This window comes from Sinocyclocheilus grahami, unplaced genomic scaffold, assembly GCF_001515645.1.
Source record: "Sinocyclocheilus grahami isolate Dianchi unplaced genomic scaffold, SAMN03320097.WGS_v1.1 scaffold459.1, whole genome shotgun sequence".
Classification (NCBI taxonomy): domain Eukaryota; kingdom Metazoa; phylum Chordata; class Actinopteri; order Cypriniformes; family Cyprinidae; genus Sinocyclocheilus; species Sinocyclocheilus grahami.
The window spans coordinates 373,793-394,373 of NW_015505638.1; the positions used below are offsets into that span (position 1 = coordinate 373,793).

A 20,581-nucleotide genomic window follows, 5' to 3' on the forward strand; every position below is an offset into this window, starting at 1 on the left:
AAACTTATGATTTAGGATTAATTTTCTAACACAAATCATTTTGGTATTAACAGTAGAGCATCAGACACATGCTCATGCATGCCTGCCTATTTAAAGCTTTTCAACCGTTCCACTTAATAGAAATCAGGAATAATACAAACCTTGCAGGCATACTACATCTGTAACACCCCTGTGGACTGTTTGTTGTGGTTTCTTCCCCTTGTGTTGGTTTAGCCCGTCTAATCATTATTTAATCACCGTCATTGTGCTCACCTGTCTGCCACTAATTAGCCACAATTTATTAGTTCCTGTCTGTTTGAGCTTGAGGGTCGGTTATTGTGAATGTTACCGTGTGTGCGTGCGCGTGCATGGTGCGTGTGTGGGGGTGGGGTCCGGTCCGGTCCAGTCCGTCCGTTGTGTCTACATTAAAAGTCAGTATTGGAATTCTTGTTGTCCTCGTCGTCCTGCCTGCCTCCACACATCCGGACCGTGACAACATCAAAGGGTAGCTGTCAAACTGAGCCAACAGCTTGCTTTGATTTGTGTACACAGTAATTATATTGACTGAAGCTTTGGATGAGTCCATGTTTTACATAAGCCACGACCGCTAACAAAGGCACGTGTCCTCATCAGAAACCAAGAGCAAAAATCAAAAACAGAAGGATAAAATCTTATCATTCCAGCCCAACAGAGGTGGAGAGCTTCCCAGGAGACATATAGAGATAAATATACCTGCCCTATTTAATTCTGGTCTTTGAACTGTGAAGATAATCTTTCTCTCTGTTGCAGAGCTGGATTTATTTCATCTTTGTAATCTTCTGAACAAACCCAAATCAAATCTCACTGATACTGTTTCCAGGCCGCTGTCGACTTTTCATTACCCGTCTTGCCTTCCATGTGAACTGTACATATTTGAATCAGGATTGCACTGCTAAAAAAGGAAAATCCTGTCATCGTTTACGCACATCACATTGTTCCAAACTCGCATGACTTCTGTGAAGCACAAAAGGAGATGTTTAACAGCATGTTTACACTGCTCTTTTCCACGTATTGAAAGGGAATGATGCTGTAACAGCTCCCATAACTTCATAGTGATTTCAAACCTGGCACAAAACATTTTGGTACATATTTGAATGTATATGTACACATTATTTTTAGTATAACAACTTACAGGTACACATTACATTTCTGACTTTTTCTCCTAAAAAGCTTTGGATGGTTTCAGAAGATTTGTAATTTTGCACTCAAGTCGAATGACTACTTCTGTGGTATGTTTATGGTGCTTTTTTGTCATTTTTGGAACTCAGCAGCACTTGTCCCCATTCACTCTTATTGTACGGAAAAAGACAGTGTGAACATTCTGCCTAACATCTCCCTTTCTGTTCCAAAAATATGGATATTCATGGAAGTCCTTTTCTGCCACCTAAGAAAAACATCATATTTTGGTTAATCATAATTCTGAAATAAAAAGTCATAATTATGACATCACAAGTTGGAATTAAGAGATACTAAATCATAATTATGACATAAGTTAGACTTTTAAGTCACTCCTTATCTAATAACTTCAACTTTTCGTCATAATTGTTTTTTGTATGTCACAACTATGACTTTATATCTTATAATCTCTTTTTGTTTTATAATTTATATTGAAATTAAACATAATTTCAACTTTTTATGTCATAATTATGGCTAGTATGTCATAATTCTGACTTTTGTATATTATTATTATGACTTTTATGTCATAATTATGATTTGAAAAACACAATTTCTTTCCTATGTGGCAGAAATGAGCTTCCATAGACATGGAATGACATGATGGCAAAAATACATATTTTCGGGAGAACTGTTCTTTTAGTACACACCTGCAGAAGTGTAGCTTTATACAGAGCATAGAAACCTAAAGAAACACTGTTACTGATCATGTTTCATGAGATGGAACCTCCAGAATGTAAAATCTCACCCGGAAGTAATCACTGCAGGCTGCCAGAACTGCCTTGTGAGCATGGAATTTCTGCTCCCCGGCGACCAGGGTGACATCGCAGAGCAGTCCGTCTTTGCGCTGCTGATTAAGGGCAGAGAGGACAGAGTCCTGGTGGGATTTGGACTGACACAGCCTCTGTCCTGTCAGCATGTCCTGAGAGCTGAGACACAAGAACAATGCTGCAAGACAAGCCTATGCTCGGAAATCATGAACATCTCATCATGGAATCCTGTGCCCAGAAACAATGAAGTGTGCATGTGTGCGTATGTGTCTTTCTGCCTGCTGCTGAACACTAGGTCTATCAATACATCTATTCAGTAAGTGAGATATCATTGATTCTCACTGCTCCCGAGCCATGAATAGCTCTTTTCAGCTCAACACATTCAGATTTAAATCTCATTCTCTGTCTGTACCCCTGAAAAAAAAAATATTTAACAGAAATAGAATGCAGAAATACTACAGTAAAACTTATTAACTGATTAACTAACCTTACCACATGGTAATATATATTTATGTATGTTTTGTAAACATACATACATACATACAGCCTCCAGTATGTATGTACAGTATGTTTACAAAACACAAACATCTCTGGATGTTCAGTTTTGGTAATGTCTGTGTTTGTGTATTCTATGTTTGTGGGTGAAACAGGTTCAAATTTAAAAAAAAAAAAAAGTTAAATGACAAAAAAAACATTTATATTTTGTTTATATTTATAACCAGGGGTGCACATAAGTGGTGCACAGGTGTGCAACAAAATAAAAAATGCGCTTGGTAAATATGTTCAGACCGCTCATTTGTATACCGACATGGTTGACAGCTGTTAATGCACGATCACCATTTTAGATCAGCTAACTGTTATACTAGATTTCCATTCAAACTGAAAGCATAAATCTAGGCTACGCACTGCTGGTTTCAGAGCAAAACATTTCATTCAATGACGTGCTTCACTTTGCAGCGTTAAAACTGGCAGTGCACATACTTATTTGCCGGCAACCCACCAGAATAAAAGCTTGAAAATGTTGAAAATGCATATTTTTAAAAAATTTATGTAAATATTAGCATTGTATTTTTTAAGTGTACTATAAAGTAATTGTATTTTTATTTAATAGTCATTTTTAATTTTTAAATATAACTTTTGCTTATTAATACCTTTGTTTTTCTCGCATTGACTACTGCAATGCACTTCTTGTTGGGGTTCCTAAAACCACACTTAACAAATTGCAATGTGTGCAAAACTCAGCTGCAAGGATCTTGACTGGTGCCAGGAAAAATTAGCATATTACACCAATTCTAAAGTCTTTGCACTGGCTCCCGGTCAGGTTCCGAGTTGATTTAAAAATCATTATGCTCACATATAAGGCTCAATATCTGTCTGCACTTTTAACTTTATATACACCCAAGCGTCATTTACGGTCCTCACAAGCTGGTTTATTGGTAGTTCCACAGACACGGCTGCGCTCTGTAGGTGACAGGGCTTTCTCTTCCTACGCTCCTAGGCTTTGGAATGCACTCCCTCTACAAATTAGAGATGCACAGAACCAAAGTATGGTTCTGGTTATGGTTCTTTTTTTTTAGGTTAGCTTTTTCTTGACTGTTTAGATTTTTATATTTTAGTGTTTTTAATTGGTTGTCACGTGTGTGTTGTATTTTTACTTGTCTGTTTTATTATGTAAAGCACCTTGAGAAACTGTTTTAAAGGTGCTATATAAAAATAAAGTTATTATTATTAAGTGATAGAGATGATAACTATACCGTAGATTTTCTGGATCCCCTGAAGGTCGTCTAGAGGCAGTTTGAAGTTGTGTGTGTCCATGTACTGGTAGAAGGGGGCCATGATCGCACTGGGGTCGTTGGAATGTTCCAGACCCAATGCGTGTCCCAACTCATGTACGGCCACCAGGAAAAGGTCATTGCCTAAAATGTAAAGGTTAAAGGTCAAACCATCTTTGAATCAGTACTAATCAGAACTCTATGTTGGATGAAAAATGTAACAGTATGATATGTACTGCATGAATAAAAATATGGAAGCAGGAGAATTACCAATGCAAAGTGTAAGGCTCTGCATATATGATGTGCATTTTGTTAAAAATAGTCTGAAATAATAAGAGCTCCCATAGACGTTCATAAAACGCTGAATCAGCAGTGAATAAACGTGTTCATTCTATCATTATAGGAATAGTTCACTCATAGTTCAGCACACTTGGGATATATAAGTAATGCGCTACTTTTATGGTGCATATGGTTTCTTTAGGAGCTTGACAGCATCCATACTCATTTTCTTTCATATGCATATGAATATTAAGTTAAGAATCAACGTAAAAGTTAAAAGTTCTGTAAAAAGGTGTGGAATCCAATTCTGCTGTCTTCTAAAACAAGGTGCAATCCATTTGGTTATAGTTATATATATATATATAACTTATATAGTTTAGAGAGGAACTGATGGTGACAGGAATTGACAGGAATTTCCCAACAGTTTTTCCCAATACTTGCAATTGCTAGTAAAAAACTCAGAATTGTGATTTTAGAACATTTAATATTTCTTGCAATTGCGAGTTTGTATCCTGCAATTCTGACATTATTACCCATAATTGCAATAAATATAACAGTGCTGTCAAATTGATTAATCGCAATTACTCACATCCAAAATGAAAGTTTGTGTTTAATATGTGTGTACTTATATATATATATATATATATATCCCTCGACAAATTAGAAATGCACAGAACCAAAGTATGGTTCTGGTTATGGTTCTTTTTTTTTAGGTTAGCTTTTTCTTGACTGTTTAGATTTTTATATTTTAGTGTTTTTAATTGGTTGTCACGTGTGTTGTATTTTTACTTGTTTGTTTTATTATGTAAACTGTTTTAAAGGTGCTATATAAAAAATAAAGTTATTATTATTATTATTATTATTATAGTATTATCACACTTTATTATTTTGATAATTTTTTATTTTAAATATAATCTAACTAAACAAAGTGCAATAATACTATTAATACTATTATTATTTCATTTTTTTAAGGGGTCATCGGATGCAAAATTCACTTTTGTTGTTGTTTGAACATAAATGTGTGTTGGAAGTGTGTGTACACATCCATCCTATAATGTTAAAATCCACCCAGTGCTTTTTTTTTTTTTTAATTCCTATTTTAAAATCCCCTTTCTCAAATCAGGCTGTTCTGATTCCTGTCAGAATGACATAGTTCTGCACAGGCCGCTCCCACGATAGTTGATTGACAAGTCTGTCTTCCTTAAGACAAGAACGTGAGACAAGAACGTCTCAGATTAAGTGATTTAGGTTTTATGTTGCTGGATGTAATAATGAACATAGCAGTCGTCATTTACTCCCGACATCTGAGCCACTGAAGATGCAGAGGATTAATGTTACTTTCGTTTTTGAAAGGAATGCGCCGATTTCCGATCTGCCTAAATGCGTTTAAGTTCGACCAAATCATTCATGATCCAGCTTCATCTACAGAAGAAGTGAGTATAAGGTTTTTTTATGAATCTTTGCAAATCGCATTTCCTAATATTTGCTAGTTAGCAAGTTTCGCGGCTGAAGTTTACAGTCTGCTCGTCACCCCAGTGAAGAGAGGGGCGGGGTCAGCAGAGCTCATTAGCATGTTGGAAGTGTGTGTACACATCCATCCTATAATGTTAAAATCCACCCAGTGCTTTTTTTTTTTTTTAATTCCTATTTTAAAATCCCCTTTCTCAAATCAGGCTGTTCTGATTCCTGTCAGAATGACATAGTTCTGCACAGGCCGCTCCCACGATAGTTGATTGACAAGTCTGTCTTCCTTAAGACAAGAATGTGAGACAAGAACGTCTCAGATTAAGCGATTTAGGTTTTTTGTTGCTGGATGTAATAATGAACATAGCAGTCGTCATTTACTCCCGACATCTGAGCCACTGAAGATGCAGAGGATTAATGTTACTTTCGTTTTTGAAAGGAATGCGCCGATTTCCGATCTGCCTAAATGCGTTTAAGTTCGACCAAATCATTCATGATCCAGCTTCATCTACAGAAGAAGTGAGTATAAGGTTTTTTTATGAATCTTTGCAAATCGCATTTCCTAATATTTGCTAGTTAGCAAGTTTCGCGGCTGAAGTTTACAGTCTGCTCGTCACCCCAGTGAAGAGAGGGGTGGGGTCAGCAGAGCTCATTAGCATTTAAAGCAACACGGACTAGAACGGCGTGCTGGAAAGAGAGCTGATTTTGACAGGGTAAAAAGGGTGTTTTTTACACTACCATTGAGAGATTTTAACCAAAGTATGTTATAGACTTTTCATTAAGACCCTAAAGAATCATATCAACTTCTGGAAAATGGGCATTCGATGACCCCTTTAAAGTTATATTTAATGGGTCACACTATATGCAGTATGAGCACCAAACCAAATCTCCAGGTGCTCTCATGAGAACCAGACCGAATAACTTATGTGCACCCCTGTTTATAACACTCTTAAGAAGAATATATACTTTTACAATAACATTTTTATGAGTAAAAAGTATGAACCTCCTTTGAATTCAAATGGATATGGGCAATACCAACATTTGTTGATTTTTTTTGTTAGTTATGCACATTGGAGAGCTAAATGCTATATTGTACATTATTTAATTAATGCTAACTGCATTATTGTAGTGTGATGTAGCATTATTTACACAGACGCCCTATGAGGGTGACACTGTGATCAATGTTATTATTGTTATTATTGACAACAGTTGCTGGGCTGGGAGGAGGGGTATTCATGAAGTCATCATGTTGCTCTCCATTGTAACTGTGCTATTTTCACTATATTTTGCAGTAACAAAAAACATTTTATTACCGGTTAATATTCATGTTTGATGATTTTATTCTTATAAGTGGAGAGTATAGAACATAGCCACCTAAATGCCTCCGGAATGTCAGTTACATCGTCACAAGTATTTTTTGCAGTAAACTTAAAAAATGTTTTAAAGTATTAGTTAGCATGCAGTAGTACCGCCTTCTGGGAGATAAAAGCTTCGGATGACCTCAGATATCCTCCAGAGCTCTTTAAAAAACGCTGACCATGTCACAACACCTCCCATCAAATCCAACAAATTAAATCTCACCAAAGAGCTGAGGACACAGTCACCTCTCAAGGTAGACTGAGGTGTGCAGAACGTACCTGGGAGGAGGCTCAGAGGGCATGCTCCTGGAGGAGAGAGGAGGAGGAAGAGGAGGAGGAAGGACTGCTTCCTGCTGATACTACAAAACACCAGACAGGCCCGACTGAGCATGTGCAGCACTCTATAGTGAGAGAACAGAAACAGCACAGACTGAGAGTGAATAAAGACATAGCCTACATATCTGAGGAGCCTCTGATAGCCTGAATATCTCTGAATATCTCTGAATATCTGAGCATCTCGATGGAGCTACTGAGATGAAGGGCTTTTAAAGATTGAAAAGATTTGGCTGCACAAATCAGAGTAAAATATCCATTGAGAATCATCTGATGTATACTACATGCTATAGGCTTTATATTAAAATGTAACACATTTCCTCACAAAATTCTAATATTGTAATACAAAAAAAAAATCAGTAGTTATTTTTTTTATTGTATTTATACATTATGGTAGCACTTGTTGCACTAGCTTTATGCTGATTTTAACAATAATAGTAATAATAATAAAATAACAAAATAATTAAAAATGAAAACATTTCAAATTAAATTAACATAAAACAAAATTCCATAAAATAAAATCACTGTGTCATTAGACAGGACAATTTCCTCGTACAATAAAGAGAATCTAAAAATTGAGTATAAAGAAACTTGCACACAAGTTAATAATTAAAACAATAATGCATATTAATTTATTTAGAATTTTGGGGGTGAAATGTGCATAACTGTCATAAAAATATAGTACGATATCAAAAAAAATCTTAATGGTCCTATAAACAGGCTTTATTTTCTAAATGAAAAGCAGCGGAGTGAAAATATGACCCAGACATATTTTTGGGAGATTCACTCATGCGGTAATGCTCATACAAAGCACAACAAAATAGAAAAAAACATAATAAAAACACCACTCACCCTATTGATGCACAATGCGTTTGGATACAAAACAGCTACAGGTAAAGTTCATTCTGATCCAAAATCAGTCTGTGGCGCTCCTCTCATAGAGCCTCGTGTGATGGTCAAATGGTTTCAATGCAGAGAGTAACGTTAGGCGATTTGATGCAGAACTCATTGGAGCCTAATGGCCCATCGTGTCTGAGGCATCACAGCAGATATTGATCTGATATCAAAATGACCTTCAGCCAGCAGACTGTAGTCCACGGACGATGGAGGAGAAAAGAAGAGAGAAAGGGAAAGACATACAACGAATGTCCATGATACAGTATGACATATTTTTTCTCAATAGCTTTGGTGTGTCACTCAAATGGTCCCATCTATCATCTTCAGCCTGTCACTGACCTACTTAACCAGAATACACCCCTTAATCCATCAAAGTAAAGGAGACAGTTTAAGTCAGATACCGTCGCGTTAAAATCAAAGCGTAGGTTATATTACTAAAAAAAAAAATAATAATAATAATAATAATATTAACCTGTAGGCGGATGTTGTTTTGTCCATTATTATTATTATTATTATTATTTTGACAAGTTAATTACGTCACGAACACAAAGCAACCCTGTCACTAAATGCAGATCAGAGTGATTAGTTGTAAGACCCTTCTCAATCACTTTTAAACCTCAACTGTCAAAGGTCTCCTAGCAACAGGGCAGAACCAAGAATATTTGAGCAACAATAAATGTAATCCTCACTAAGACCCGCCCAACTGCAACCTCATGACAATCAGCTGTGAACTCTGTCGGTACATCCATTCAGCATCCATCCGTAATCACTGTCTAACCGCTTCTATATGTTAGAAAATATTCATCGTAAATATACAAACATACACCGGGCTAAAAAGCGCGCGCGCGCACGCACGCAGTGTACCTTCGTGTCCAATGTCTTCTCTCGATTTTATCCGACGTCGGGTCACTTGGCAACTTTGACTGGCCCAAACTAAATATCTGCATCGACCCCTGGAGAAAACGGTCTAGAGACTGGGGGCGTACCTCGTCACGTCTATGCCCGATGCATCTGAGCTTCTGTAAACGCTAGAGTCCCCGCCTCTTGCGGTCACATGCGCGGGATCATGTGTGTGCACGAGGCGCCGAATATGAAGTGCAAACCAGCAAAAACATTGTGAGATTTTCTTACTGATTTTGAGTGAAGCATATATTGGTATTAGATATGTTATTTTATAACATAATTAGCAAATAAATAGACCTACAAGTTAAAAAATAATAAATGTTAAACATAATACATAATAAATGTAAAACTACAATTATTTGTAAAATGTAGTTTTTCATTAAAAAGCCACATGTAACCCCTTAATTTGAATGATTACGGTTAAAAATCTTAAAATGATATAATAAAAAATATTTTATTGCATAAAAATTGTGAGTAATTTATTAGCTTGGCAACGGCCATTAAGTTGTAAGATGTTATTATTTTTACTTTTAAAATCAATTAAAATTAAAATAATTGAAGTCATGTTAAGGGCCTCTTGGAAGTTTGCCGAGGCCCTCTAGTGGTCCCGGGCCCCTGAATGAGAACCACTGCTTTAGATTGTAGTTGAACTAATATGCAGATTGCAACTTCACACGTCATTGAGAGCATGAAGTGTTTTGCATACTGTGCCACATTCGCTTGCAATGCCTTTCAACTAAACTGGTGTGTAGACTTAACACTTACATTGTGTTTTTAGTTTTCTTAAGTTTTCATAAAGTCAGTTTCCCATTACAGCTGAAAAGCAAACATTAACTTGTTTTTCTTAAATTAAGTACAACACTTTGACTTTGTGTGCTTTTATTGCGCGCCCGCCTGAAGGTGACACTCGGTGTCTCATAACGGAACTGAGAGTGTCATCTCATGGTTTATTGTTTAAGAACAAAGAGGTCGTCAAAGAGCTGGCAGCCATGGACAAGTTAAAACCTTTGCTTAGTTTCACTCAGAAACAACAGACCAACTTAGGATTCGGACTGATTGCTCTTATAACTGCAGGTAGCGAGCACATCTTCTCGGTCTTTGCTTTTAAGTGTCCTTGCAATGATTGGAATTTCGTTTATGGCAACGTCTGTCTCCTCGTACCCGCGCTTGCACTGCTCATCTTAAGTTACATGTTGAGCAATAAAACATGGAAACTGTTCACGGGTCTGTGCCTTAGGAAATCGAGGCTATGTCGTTTTAATTACGCGATTGGCTTCTTGTGTGTTTTTCTTCAAATCACCACGACTGCAATGGTCGCACCTCTCAGCTGGATCGCAGTTGCTCTACTCAGAGGGGTGTATTTCGAGTGCTCAATGACTGGCGCCAACACTACACTTTTTAGACGTCACCTTTGCAACGAAAAGTATCCTCACTGTCGGACAGAGTTGGAGAAGTTCCCGTGTGATGGGACCGCTATTCCGCAGAGTGAGAGAATGGCTGTGCTGTCCATCATACGCGCAGAGTCGCAGGTGAGCAGTAGCACTGAGGCGAAAGGTTAAAGAGACATGGCATCATTTTAGTTTTTGTCCGAGAAAAATGTAAAGTCATTTCACTGAGGCTACATCTCAAATCTAAGACTCGGACAGACATTAGCAGTTTTACTTGTGGCCTGACTTGGACTCAATAGGCCTATCTCAGTTTAATAGTGAGTTTCAGGGGGTTCGACTATTGAGAGGAATTTTTGTCAGAAATTGTCGGGGTTACAATACGTTGAGATTTGTATTTAAAGACATTTTAAAACCGTTTTTGTAATGTATTTGTGATGTGTAGCTAAATCGGTAACTTAATAATAAATAATGGCAATAGTTTTGTTTCTTCAATGCACTGACACTGATTAAATCGCTGGAGCCTCAGGGAAATCAAGGTATGTTCCCAGCTAAAAAAAATACAAATAAAAAAAGGTTCCGAGAGGTTCTAGGAAATGTGCATTTAAAAAAATATTTTAACGTTTTTCTTGATTTTGCGAACGTTAAGGGAACATTCCATTTGATCATTTTGCAAACGTTATGGGAACGTTACTTTTGAAAGTAGTAACATAAGAAAAGTTTCATTCAAAAAAAAAAACATTCCATGAACTATGTATAAATGATGATTTGAGAACATCATTAAAGACCAGATTACTTTGAACAAACATTCTATTAACGTTACTGGAATAATGATTGTTCATATGTTTGAAAAAAACTAAATTCTGATTACGTTTCCTGATAGCTGGGTTCGCAGACTTTAGGTGACTCTGACTAACGTGTAGTCCATAATTCGTAGTCATAAACAACAAAAAATCTTTTTTGTATATAAATGTATATTGTTTAGTTAAATGGGATTTTCTCATTCACATTTTCAGTAAAACAAAGACAAATTTCTTAGGAGTGGCCTTTACAGGCAGAAGCCTAAATCAATGTTGTTAATTTTTTAGGTAAAAGGGTTATTTTAGCAATTCCACAGAATGTCCTACCTTGTTGTTTGCATTCATAAGGTCCCATACAGTCATCTTAAAAACATTTATGATATCTGTGCTTTAATGTATCTCATTTTTATTTTTCAACAAATAATTATGTCTCTTAATATTTGAATAATACTTTTAGGTACTTGGTTGGATCCTGATAGGTTCTGTGATGACGTTCACCTTTCTGCTCACATGCACGGCCAGATGCTATTCTCCCATCAGTTACATGCAGCTGAAGTTTTGGAGAATGTACACTCAGAAGGAGAGTGAGTTTTTGGACAGCTACACAGCTCAGCATGCTGAGAAGCTTGCAAAGAGAAACATAACAAGTTTCTTTGATTTAACCAAACCCATTCCTATGAAGAGTCCACCCAGACAGGCTTGGGAGAAGATATCTTCTTTTTACAAGTTCCGAAGCATGGACGAATACTACAGCATCCTGCACAAGTATGTTTGCACTTGTGAGGACCTTGAAAATCCATTAGTAAGGGCTTCAGTGAGATCTGACAATGATTTGTCAAACCCAGCAGCACTTGCATTTGTGGACGAGGGCAAACTGGTCCTGTAGACGCCGTCTAGTTGACAGCTTTTCATGCTATAGCCTGTTATTATGGGCATAAACAGCTGTACTGGCTTCTTTATTTTCTGTGCCTGTTACAGTGTCAGTTCACTGTTCTCCTATATCCCTATTTGAGCTTTTCTTTTGAATACTACAACTGTATGATTTTAACATTTCTTGTTTTTTGTTGTTTGATTTTAGTTTAGTTTTTCAGTATATGTTTTTTTATATATGAACAATAAAAAACTTTTTTCATAATAATCAGTTTAAAGAGTTTTCCTCATTCATTTGTATTTGAACAGCTGTGCCCTGGCCATTTCTAAAGGACTGTACAAACAAAGAGTTACATTATAATGCTACACTTTTAGTGTCACTTTAACTTGTATCATGCACATGATGATTAGTGATCTCATATTTCAACAGGCAACATTTTAATGCCTTCTTTCATGAAATAATCATGTACAATTTGAAAATTACACTGCTAAAAGCTCACTCAACAAAAAAAATCAATATTCATTCAGTTCTACCATTTGCGGTTAGCGTTAAAGCTGAGTCTTTATGGGAGAAGTGCAGGGCAACACAGTGGGCATACACCAGAGCAGAACAGAAACTGTCTCCTCGTACATAACCAGAACAAATCACTTCCTTTTTTACTAATGTAAAGCATTATGTTGCACTACATAATTTTGCAATACACTCTTTGTTTGACCTAACATGCACTAATCTGCTGTTCCAGCCTCTGGATTTCCACATTCCATTGCTAGCAACCTCCAGATTCTGGCATTCCAATAATAAAAAGCATGTTGTCAGTTACAAATCTCAGCTTTTTACTTAAACAACAACTGCATTGTTGGGATTTAATTTGGTTTGACTGCTGTTGCGTGATGTATGTGTAATTGTGCCCATACACATCTGTAGTCTGTTGTGACTTCTGGCAGAACCTGATGGGCTGGTTTTGGTCACAGTTCTTCACTAAATGGGAGGGGGAAGGGTAATGACAGGGGAGGGATTTGACGAGCTGCGGAGAAGCCAGAGACGGAAAAGGAGGAGATAAAGGAAGTGTGGAAGACAGAGTGATAATAAGAGAGTGAGAAAAGGGAGTGCCATAGCAGAAATCATCTCAGTTTCATTTCTGTTCATCAGTTTAGGAGTGTTGCAGCCATGCCTGTACCAGCTATGGATTCGTTTAAGACTGTCCTAAAGTTCCTCACCAATCAGAAGACCACTATTGGCTACAGCTTCATGGCTATTTTGACAATAGGTAGTGAACGAATTTTCTCCATGGTGTCTTTCCAGTGTCCGTGCAACCGTCAACAGAATTTTGCCTATGGATTAACGTTTCTGCTCGGCCCTGCTGTTGTCTTGCTGGCGATTGGTCTCTTTGTTAGTACACGTCTTTGGCGGTTATATACAGGGTGTTGTCTCAACCCTCTCAAACTCTGCCCCAGGGGTAATTTTGTGGGATGCTTGCAAGTGTTTGTAAAAGTGCTGTCTGGAGCCTGCATTGCCCCTGTCATGTGGCTTAGTGTAGCTCTGTTAAATGGAACTTTTTATGAGTGTGCTGTTAGTGGCCTGGATGAAAATGTGGTGGTGCAAATTTTCTGCAAAAACAAGACACGTACATGCCAGAACGAGCTGCCCCGAGTGCCCTGCAGCAAGTCCCAGCTGCCTCCGAATGAAAACATGGAACTGCTGTTGATGCTGCGCGCCCAATCACAGGTGAGCACAGACTGTTACTGTGAAATCTTTCTTTTGTCTTTTTTTTCTTTTTCGTATATTACATTTTTCTGGAATTTTTTCAAAGATGCGGTCACATTTACCATTGTTCGGCAAATTTTCGCAGGCAAAATGCAGTTGATGTGATTGGGAATTTTGCATGAAGAGGCAATCACTGAGAAATTATGGTGAAATTTCGTGTGCAAAAACAGGTCCAGTGTCTAAAGACCGTAGTCAGGGTAGTGCTATATTGACAGGAATGAAAACAAAGCTGTGAGGGAAAGAAGTAGGGCCTACAGTGTTCAATGGACTGTACAGGTGTTTACCAATGAACCGATTGTTCAGCTGATGAATGTCTTTCAGGGAAAAAAAAACTTTTACTATAAATTTTTTTTTTGCTGTTTTGAAATTTGTAAGTTGTGAAAATTACGTGATCTAGGACCTTTATATAGTGCGTGCCATTGTAAAAACATAAGTGTATCCCTCAAAGCCTTGTTTTCATCCATGTTAAATTTACTATGATGTCTAACCTGATTATGGTTTATTGTCATTAGCGTGGAGATGTATGAAGCATAGCTCACACAGAAGTCACTTTCAAATCAAGCAGCTTTTTGTTGGTTAGCACAGCACATTTGCGTGGCCAACTTGAACATAAGCTAAATCTGCAGGGGGAACTTTTTCTCCTCATGCATGCGAAATTCCTGATTGTGTGGATTTCTATTGGAATGACTGGATTTTGCACACAAAATTTAGCCAAGCAAGGATGAATACGACCATCTTGAGGGCGAAAGATTTCCTCCTGGGAGATTTTGCAAAAGGTTCAAACTGGTCACACAATTCACTGTGTTGACCAACAGAAAGCTGTTTGAAAGTGACTTCTGTGTAAGCTGTGCATCATGCTTCGCTAAAATATTCACAAATACAATTTGCCTTTTTTGCCTGCTAAATTCCGTTAATAATAATTTGCTATAATAACTTATCATTTATTCTATCTTATAACATTCAACTGATCAATCTATTTTCGCAGATCCTCGGCTGGTCCATCATTATCATATCGGCAACAGTAGCACTAATTGGGACTTGCTTCAAGAACTGTCGCTCTCAAGTAAGCTACCTTCAGTTAACTTTCCAGAAGATCTACATGGAGAAGGAAAAGGAAAAGTTTGAGTTGTTTGCAGAAGACTATGCTACCAAACTGGCAGAGAGAAACCTCAAGAGTTTCTTTGACAACAAAAGTGCCGAACCATTTCCCTTTCCAAATCACAAGGCCTGGGAGGAGATCTCTACTATATACACTTTTAAGCAAAGCGAACAGTACTACAGCACACTGCAGAGATACGTGGAGCGCACTGATCGGGACTACAGCCCTGAGACGCGACCTGTTCTGGAGGGGGAAGATGGCATAGAGATGGCATAGAACTGCATCGACTGGTTACTTAAAAGAGAAAAAATTTAAGTTGACCTGGAATTTTAATATGACCTGGAAGACAAAAAACCACTGTGAATCAAGAAGACAAAAATTTTTTTTGGTAGCTATAACCTGTATTGACAGTTTTTGGTCATTTTGTTTTGCCCATTGAGGAAGTGGTCATAGTACAATTCAAACTTTGTACAGTTTTATACTTTTATATTAGTCAACCAACATAGATCTCAGGCCCTAGAGGTGTTGACAGATTTGAGTGGCACTTTCAGTAACAGCATTCAATTTGCATACTACTTGAATGTTGAATTTCAGGTTTTACAAAGTCAAAAAAGACAAAAAAAAATTTGTCATTTAGCCCTTGTGCACTCTTTGAATCAGTAGCTCTCTTATGCCTCTCTACATTTTAAAATCTTCTTCACCATATCCTTATAAAACACAGTGTGTTTGATACACTTTTATGCATGATACCCTCAAAAGACGTTTGTATAGTATCGATAAGTAACTATCCAGCACAATATTGATTAAAATCTACAATAAGGTCACATTGTACTTATGCCAACCATCAAAATATAGAACATGTAAACCACATTTCTTATTTCCTCTGCAGGTTTTAAGCAGAAGATCTGACAAACAGGAAACCACATTCAGTGTCCCCAGCACTCATTTCTTCAGTAGTTTAGACCCAAAGATTAGCTCTGAGAAGGGCCCTCGTGATCAAAATGAGTTTCTCTTAGCGCAAAAAAAATAAAACATAAACAGGACCAATTACTATAGAATGTCAAATATATGACACATAGTAAGGTTGTGGTTTCAGGCATGTTTGTGGTATGCATTTCCTGCACTGTTGTGAAAGAGAAGTACATATAGGTTAGCAGTCAGTGAAAAAAAATAACAACAACTATATTAAACAGTGTTATTCAATGTAAAGTTACAGTTGAGTGTGCAAAAATATTGCTTGGAAGTAACAAAATGTAGCATAATAACCAAAGACATTAAAATTGAGTCCAAGCCACAGAGCATTGCCTGGTGTGTACAATATGAGATATAGCGGCTGACCCGAGTTTGAGACCTGGCTCAAGGTCTTTCCTTTAAAGGCAAAGGCAAAGGCAAAAAAAAAGGAGAACTACAATAACAAACACTCAGACCGTCTGCCTCAATTGATTTAAAAGTAACTGACAAATAAACTAAATGTTTATGCATGTACATACAGCCTGTTAAACTGTTTTTTTATGTTGTTTTATGTTTTTGCAATTTTGTACTGAATGCTAATACTTTTTGTATTTGTTTCTTGCCTTGCTCTATGTATTTATATATTTTAATATTTGCATTTTTATTATGACTGTACAAATATTATTAATGTACTTTGACAGAAATGTTACCCTCATCTACTCTGCTGAAAAAGGCAGTCTAGACCATCCTAGTTTGTTCAGCTGGTAAATTACCAATTAAATGTATTTCTGGTTAACATTACAAGGTGAAGATGTGTTCATAAGAATAGCCACTTCCATTCTTTGCCATGATGGCAGTGGTCAAGCTGATATACCTGTAAGAATATCAACTAGTGCCAGTTGCTACAGTAGGCTACTACCTAAGCTAAAATGTACCCAGAAGGTAAAGTGTCCTAGCATTTAAACTGGTCTAAGTGGTTTCAGCAGGCTTGGCAGGATAGAACTGTAAGAAAACCATATCCAGAATAAGGAAAGGCCTTTATTTTCTTTATGTCTGTACCATCAATAAATGCACAATCAATGTGTGTTCATAAGAATAGCCACTTCCATTCTTTGCCATGATGGCAGTGGTCAAGCTGATATACCTGTAAGAATATCAACTAGTGCCAGTTGCTACAGTAGGCTACTACCTAAGCTAAAATGTACCCAGAAGGTAAAGTGTCCTAGCATTTAAACTGGTCTAAGTGGTTTCTGTAAGAAAACCACATCCAGAATAAGGAAAGGCCTTTATTTTCTTTATGTCTGTACCATCAATAAATGCACAATCAATAAAAACTACTCTACAACCAGTGTCTGCTTACAAATTCATAAATACCAATTCATGCTGTGAAAGGATTTGTGCAATGGGCAACATGGTAGATAAATTAAACTATAAATTAATAAGTAAAAAAAGACAAGGATTATAAATTGATTCCTGGAAGTTGGGATTTAAACTTATATAATTACATGTATTCATTCACATATATTACATAAAAAACTTTTAAATTACATAAACTTACTTATATTGTGGCGAGGCAGTTAGGGGATTGGACAGGTGTCTTGCCGAAAATTCTGTCTGCCGAAAACTGATTGGCGTCTGTAATCACTTTTTTTTTTTTTTTATTGCATTGCAATTGAAAGAATAACAACAGTTATGAAGTAACATGGGGCTAACGGACATCATCACATGGAGTTAGACAAGCTACACAAATTAACAAAATATACCAATGATAAAGAAAAAAAAAAGAAAGATAGCTTACAATAGACTCAAGAATGTTAAAAGTTTTAGAAGCCTTTGAGTTCAAAGGATTTGACATATTCACAAAAGAAGTAAAAAGGGACTTTATATCAGATGAAAACATTCTAAAGTTAGGTTTGCAATGAATGGTTCTGACTTTATGAAGGTGAAATTAACCCAGAAGACAAAGCAATAAAACAATATGTTCCAGATTAATGTCCTTGGAATGAAAATCGGACAAAAACATGATAGATTCTGTTATTTCTATCATTTTGTTACAGCAGGAAAAAATTAACATGGTAACTTCTAACCAAAAAGACTTGGTGAATGAGCAATGATAAAACATATGTAGAATAGATTCTTCATCAGTATTACAAAATGAACACACTGAGGATATGTTCTCAGAAAATCTGCTCAAAAATAAATTACAAGGGTAGTATCTATGAGCAATTTTGAAATGTTCTTTAATTTGATGAAAATTTGACAGTTTAATAGGTAACTTACTACACTTAAAAGGCATCCTGGAGTTGAAGAAAGAGCACATCTAATAAAAAAAGTTATTGCATTTTTTATCTAATACATAAACACCATTAAATGCAAGTGTAGGAAAATAGTTGTTTACACAGCCATAACATAAATGCGCTTTAAACAAAGTTTTTAAACTGACAGGGATACTTTTAGTCACCTTATTAAAATCTCTTAGTGAGACTGATGCACCTTTCAAAAACACAAAGTCAGAAACAAAAAATATATTTTGATTCACCCATTTAATGAAAAAAAGTGATTTGTTACCAGACAATATATTTTCATTGTTCCAAAGAATACACGTGTGCGGGGAGAAATTATGTTTAAAAGCAATCTTCCAGGATTCTAGGGCTTGTTTATGAAAATTTGACAGTTTAATAGGTAACTTACTACACTTAAAAGTTACAGGACAATAAAAGTACAGGCCACCACAACGTTTAAAGAATAGGTTAGGGATCCAAAACCAGGGTAACTCATTATTAGATAAACAATTCTTGGTCCAGTTAATTTTGAAAGTCTGGTTAATAATATTAAAATCTAAAGCATTGAGACCACCCTCCTTATACTTTCTTATCATAGATTTCCTTTGAACATATTCTGTCTTATTTTTCCAAATAAAGCAGAATAGCAGAGAGTTAATCATTTTAATAGTTTTTTGATCAACATAAAGGGAAAAAGCAGGATAAACTAGTGAAATGCCCTCATCCTTAGTCAGCAAGACTCTCCCATAAATTGTCAAGTCTCTCTGCAGCCAGCAACATAAAATCTTTTTAATGTTATCTAACCTTGGCTGAAAATTGTGATGGAGACGGTCTGAATCAGATCTGCAGATATCAACCCCTAGATATTTTACATGACGTTTAACTATAATACCATCACCAGAATTTTTATTGGAATCATGTACATATAAAATGTCACTTTTTTGGGGACATACTACTAATCCTGAAGCTTTGGAGAAAAGAATAAATTCATTGAAGGCAACAGAAACTTGTGAATCATTTTTAAGAAAAAGACAAGTATCGTCAGCTAACTGACTAATTATCAATGTATTCCCTCCAATATTTATACCTTCAATATTGGAGTGCTTTCCTTTGAACACATTCCGTCTTATTTTTCCAAATAAAGCGGAATAGCAGAGAGTTAATCATTTTAATAGTTTTTTGATCAACATAAAGGGAAAAAGCAGGATAAACTAGTGAAATGCCCTCATCCTTAGTCAGCAAGACTCTCCCATAAATTGTCAAGTCTCTCTGCAGCCAGCAACATAAAATCTTTTTAATGTTATCTAACCTTGGCTGAAAATTGTGATGGAGACGGTCTGAATCAGATCTGCAGATATCAACCCCTAGATATTTTACATGACGTTTAACTATAATACCATCACCAGAATTTTTATTGGAATCATGTACATATAAAATGTCACTTTTTTGGGGACATACTACTAATCCTGAAGCTTTGGAGAAAAGAATAAATTCATTGAAGGCAACAGAAACTTGTGAATCATTTTTAAGAAAAAGACAAGTATCGTCAGCTAACTGACTAATTATCAATATATTCCCTCCAATATTTATACCTTCAATATTGGAGTGCTTCATATGCAAACTTAATAGCTCGGCGGCTAATAGAAAAAGAAAAGGAGATGGGGCATCCCTGCCGAATACCTCGAGCCACAGAAAACCTGGGAGAAGTGCCGGAAGCTAAGGAAACACAACTGTTAATACCGTTATATAAAGTACGAATCGCATTAATAAAGGCTCTACCAAAATCAAACTGATAAAGGGCTTCAAAAATAAAGGAATGCTCAACTGTATCGGATGCTTTATAAAAGTCGATAAACAAAATTAAAGCCTCTTTATTTATGATTTCTGAATAATCTAAAATATCTATAATTAATCTAATATTGTTAGAGATATGTCTACCTTTTAGAAAACCAGATTGAGTGTTAGAAATTATGTTTGCTAAGCCAGATTTGAGCTTTTCAGCATATACAGAAGCCAATAATTTATAATCAGAGTTCAAAAGGGTGATCGGGCTCCAATTATCCAAAATATTGGGATCTTTATTAGGCTTAGGAATGAGACCTTGTTTCATTGATTCCACCAATTCACCATTGTTTAAACACTCAATAAGGGCTTCGTAAAGAAGATACTTAATAGAGTCCCAAAAGACTTAAAAAAATTCAAACGGTAAGCCATCCAGCCCTGGAGATTTATTGTGTGGCTTTCTTTTTACTATGTTATAAAGATCATCTATAGTAAAGGGTTCCTCACAAAGTTCTCTATTGTGGTCATTAATTTTAGGAATCACAGAATGAACTTTATGAAAAAATAAAGATGAAGCATTAAGATCAAAAGAAGAGGTGTATAGATTTTGATAAAAGTTAGAAACATGAGATGAGATCACGGAGGGGTCATTAGATAATGTATTATTAATATATAGAGAG

General features: G+C 36.3%; 3 protein-coding genes across 4 annotated transcripts in view; 2 read left to right on the forward strand and 1 right to left on the reverse strand.

The window, feature by feature from the left end:
* The window catches only part of klhl32 (kelch-like family member 32), a 31,864-nt gene extending 22,791 nt beyond the window's left edge, over positions 1 to 9,073 (reverse strand). Inside the window, exons 1-4 of the mRNA XM_016234819.1 lie at positions 8,929 to 9,073; positions 8,020 to 8,254; positions 7,114 to 7,235; positions 1,940 to 2,120 (exon numbers count right to left, since the gene is read on the reverse strand). Of these exons, the coding sequence (XP_016090305.1) occupies positions 1,940 to 2,120; positions 7,114 to 7,136 (204 nt within the window). The 5' untranslated portion in view covers positions 7,137 to 7,235; positions 8,020 to 8,254; positions 8,929 to 9,073. The remainder of the gene's footprint in view (positions 1 to 1,939; positions 2,121 to 7,113; positions 7,236 to 8,019; positions 8,255 to 8,928) is intronic.
* Positions 9,074 to 9,692: 619 nt separating this feature from the next.
* calhm6 (calcium homeostasis modulator family member 6) lies at positions 9,693 to 12,181 on the forward strand. Its single transcript, XM_016234813.1, has 2 exons — positions 9,693 to 10,496; positions 11,610 to 12,181. The coding sequence occupies exons 1-2, from the start codon at positions 9,957 to 9,959 to the stop codon at positions 12,036 to 12,038; spliced, it is 969 nt and encodes a 322-aa protein (XP_016090299.1). The 5' UTR covers positions 9,693 to 9,956; the 3' UTR covers positions 12,039 to 12,181.
* Positions 12,182 to 12,994: 813 nt separating this feature from the next.
* LOC107552825 (protein FAM26E-like) lies at positions 12,995 to 16,378 on the forward strand. Of its 2 annotated transcripts, XM_016234815.1 has the most exons (3): positions 12,995 to 13,748; positions 14,773 to 15,176; positions 15,776 to 16,378. In XM_016234815.1, the coding sequence occupies exons 1-2, from the start codon at positions 13,191 to 13,193 to the stop codon at positions 15,160 to 15,162; spliced, it is 948 nt and encodes a 315-aa protein (XP_016090301.1). In that variant the 5' UTR covers positions 12,995 to 13,190; the 3' UTR covers positions 15,163 to 15,176; positions 15,776 to 16,378. The 2 variants fall into 2 exon arrangements, with proteins under 2 accessions (XP_016090301.1, XP_016090300.1); XM_016234814.1 differs by having other exon boundaries at positions 14,773 to 16,378.
* Positions 16,379 to 20,581: the final 4,203 nt, after the last annotated feature.

Bases quoted from the DNA above. Each gene is read 5' to 3' on its own strand.
- calhm6 (XM_016234813.1), top strand. From the start codon at position 9,957: ATGGACAAGTTAAAACCTTTGCTTAGTTTCACTCAGAAACAACAGACC. The intron at 10,497-11,609 runs GTGAGCAGTAGC...TAATACTTTTAG, and splicing joins TCATACGCGCAGAGTCGCAG to GTACTTGGTTGGATCCTGAT.
- LOC107552825 (XM_016234814.1), top strand. From the start codon at position 13,191: ATGCCTGTACCAGCTATGGATTCGTTTAAGACTGTCCTAAAGTTCCTC. The intron at 13,749-14,772 runs GTGAGCACAGAC...CTATTTTCGCAG, and splicing joins TGCTGCGCGCCCAATCACAG to ATCCTCGGCTGGTCCATCAT.